Raw genomic sequence first — 1,785 nt, forward strand, 5'->3', positions numbered from 1 at the left:
TATATATTCTTTTGGCTCTGATATACTATATGTAATGTAATATGACCATATTGGGATTGGGATTTCCAAGATTATCTTCTTAGTTGTTTCATTTCACTTTAAATTACCCCTTCATAGATAAATATAAACACATTGCTATTTTAAAGCATGTATTTGGTGTGGCACAATATAATGGCAAAGGACAAAGGTTCTCCCAAATGTGTGCCAACGCTTGATAAGAGGACATCAGATAAGATAAGATAAAATATATATATATATAAACTGCTGTTTGCATTTTATAAGTATGATGTTAGTAATAGAAATATTTTTTGAGTATTGTGCTTTCTTGTTGTACTCAATCTGAGTCACTCTGAGTCAATCTGAGTCAATCTGTCAGTGAGTTTGAGACCCCTGTTCTATAAAATCATCAGAATGGGGTTTTAAAGAAGCTTGAGTAGTAGGAGAATTACCTCAATCCATATAGGAACATTTAATCCTTTAGTTTATAAGAAAAATTTAAATTCAAAATCATTAAATTTGGACATACATGGTTTTGACTGGACAGGAAGGGAAAATTGTAATCTAAAAAGTAACTAGTAACTAAAGCTGTCAGATAAATGTAATGGAGTATTTAAAAAGTACAATATCTGTCTCTGGGATGTAGTGGGGTTTAAAAATGAAGATGTATAAAAACACGAGTACTAAACTAAAGTACAAGTACCTCAAATTCGAACTTACCGGTAAGTTACCGTACTCGAGTAAATGTAGGCTACTTAGTTCAACATCCCAACAACAATTCAAACTGAAACTGCAAAACATATTCTGACTATAACTCATTTTTTTTACCTTCTTTTTCCTTGAAACAGATTCTGTATGTTTGGCCTCCACACTTTTCGATCGATCCACAGTCACCGCCTCCAGAGTCGCGTCTTTTCTGAAAGTGTCTCCTGACTTTCTCCTTCTCTCTGTCCGACAGATCTCTCGCTTCAAAGAACAACTCGTGTTGGTATTCGTCCATTTTAGATATGACTCTGAACTTAAAGGAAAACTTTAAATACGTGCGGCAGCTGTCCGTAAAACTGTGCTCTGCTGAGCTTTTGTTTCACTTTCACTTTATGGTAAACGCAGTGGTGTTTGCTTTCTTCCTCATGCACATCGACACACCCAGGTACTTTTTTAACCTGTTCTGTCGAAAATACTTTGACCCGTGGAATGTAATGATGGAGATAAGATCGATGATGATGTTTTTCCCCAGCATTTATAATGTTGATTTGAAAATATGTAATGAAATACATTGTTATATTTATTTATGGTGGTTGTGCCCAGTGTGGTCCCATATACTGTCAATGGTTGGTACTGTGGTCTTCCAGCTCCACATGTCTTTTGTAAGGCATTAAAGCCTCCCTGCTGCAGGTGGGAATGATTGTTTGCAGTTGTGTAGCCACTCCCTTTTTAAAATGACTTCTAATTATCATGAACCATTTGCCATGATGAATGTCTAAGGCCGAAAAGTTGCTAATAAATGTTTGTACTGCAATTTAGACAGTGTGAGGGAATTTATCTTTTCTGCTTTTTGACCCATCCCACTCCTACAAACGTGCATCATGAAGTAGATGTGAGTAATTTCTGTGCCTATTTTAACCATTTGAAAATAAATCCAGTGGGGAAAGGAAACTATATATCACAAATCAGTTAATATTTGGAAACTATCTGACTATCACAGCTTATTTGAAGAAAACAGTTGCCTTCTGCTGCTAAAAATGTGATAGCGCTGAGACTGAAACTGTAAAACCAAACACAATGAGG

At 35.6% G+C, this 1,785-nt stretch overlaps 1 protein-coding gene across 1 annotated transcript in view; it reads right to left on the reverse strand.

The window, feature by feature from the left end:
• The window catches only part of LOC118338209 (protein mono-ADP-ribosyltransferase PARP14-like), a 10,092-nt gene extending 9,001 nt beyond the window's left edge, over positions 1–1,091 (reverse strand). Inside the window, exon 1 of the mRNA XM_035675470.1 lies at positions 826–1,091. Within this exon, the coding sequence (XP_035531363.1) occupies positions 826–997 (172 nt within the window). The 5' untranslated portion in view covers positions 998–1,091. The remainder of the gene's footprint in view (positions 1–825) is intronic.
• Positions 1,092–1,785: the final 694 nt, after the last annotated feature.

The sequence above is a fragment of the Morone saxatilis genome, unplaced genomic scaffold (assembly GCF_004916995.1).
Source record: "Morone saxatilis isolate NCDOM2014 unplaced genomic scaffold, NCSU_SB_2.0 Contig4, whole genome shotgun sequence".
Taxonomy (NCBI): domain Eukaryota; kingdom Metazoa; phylum Chordata; class Actinopteri; family Moronidae; genus Morone; species Morone saxatilis.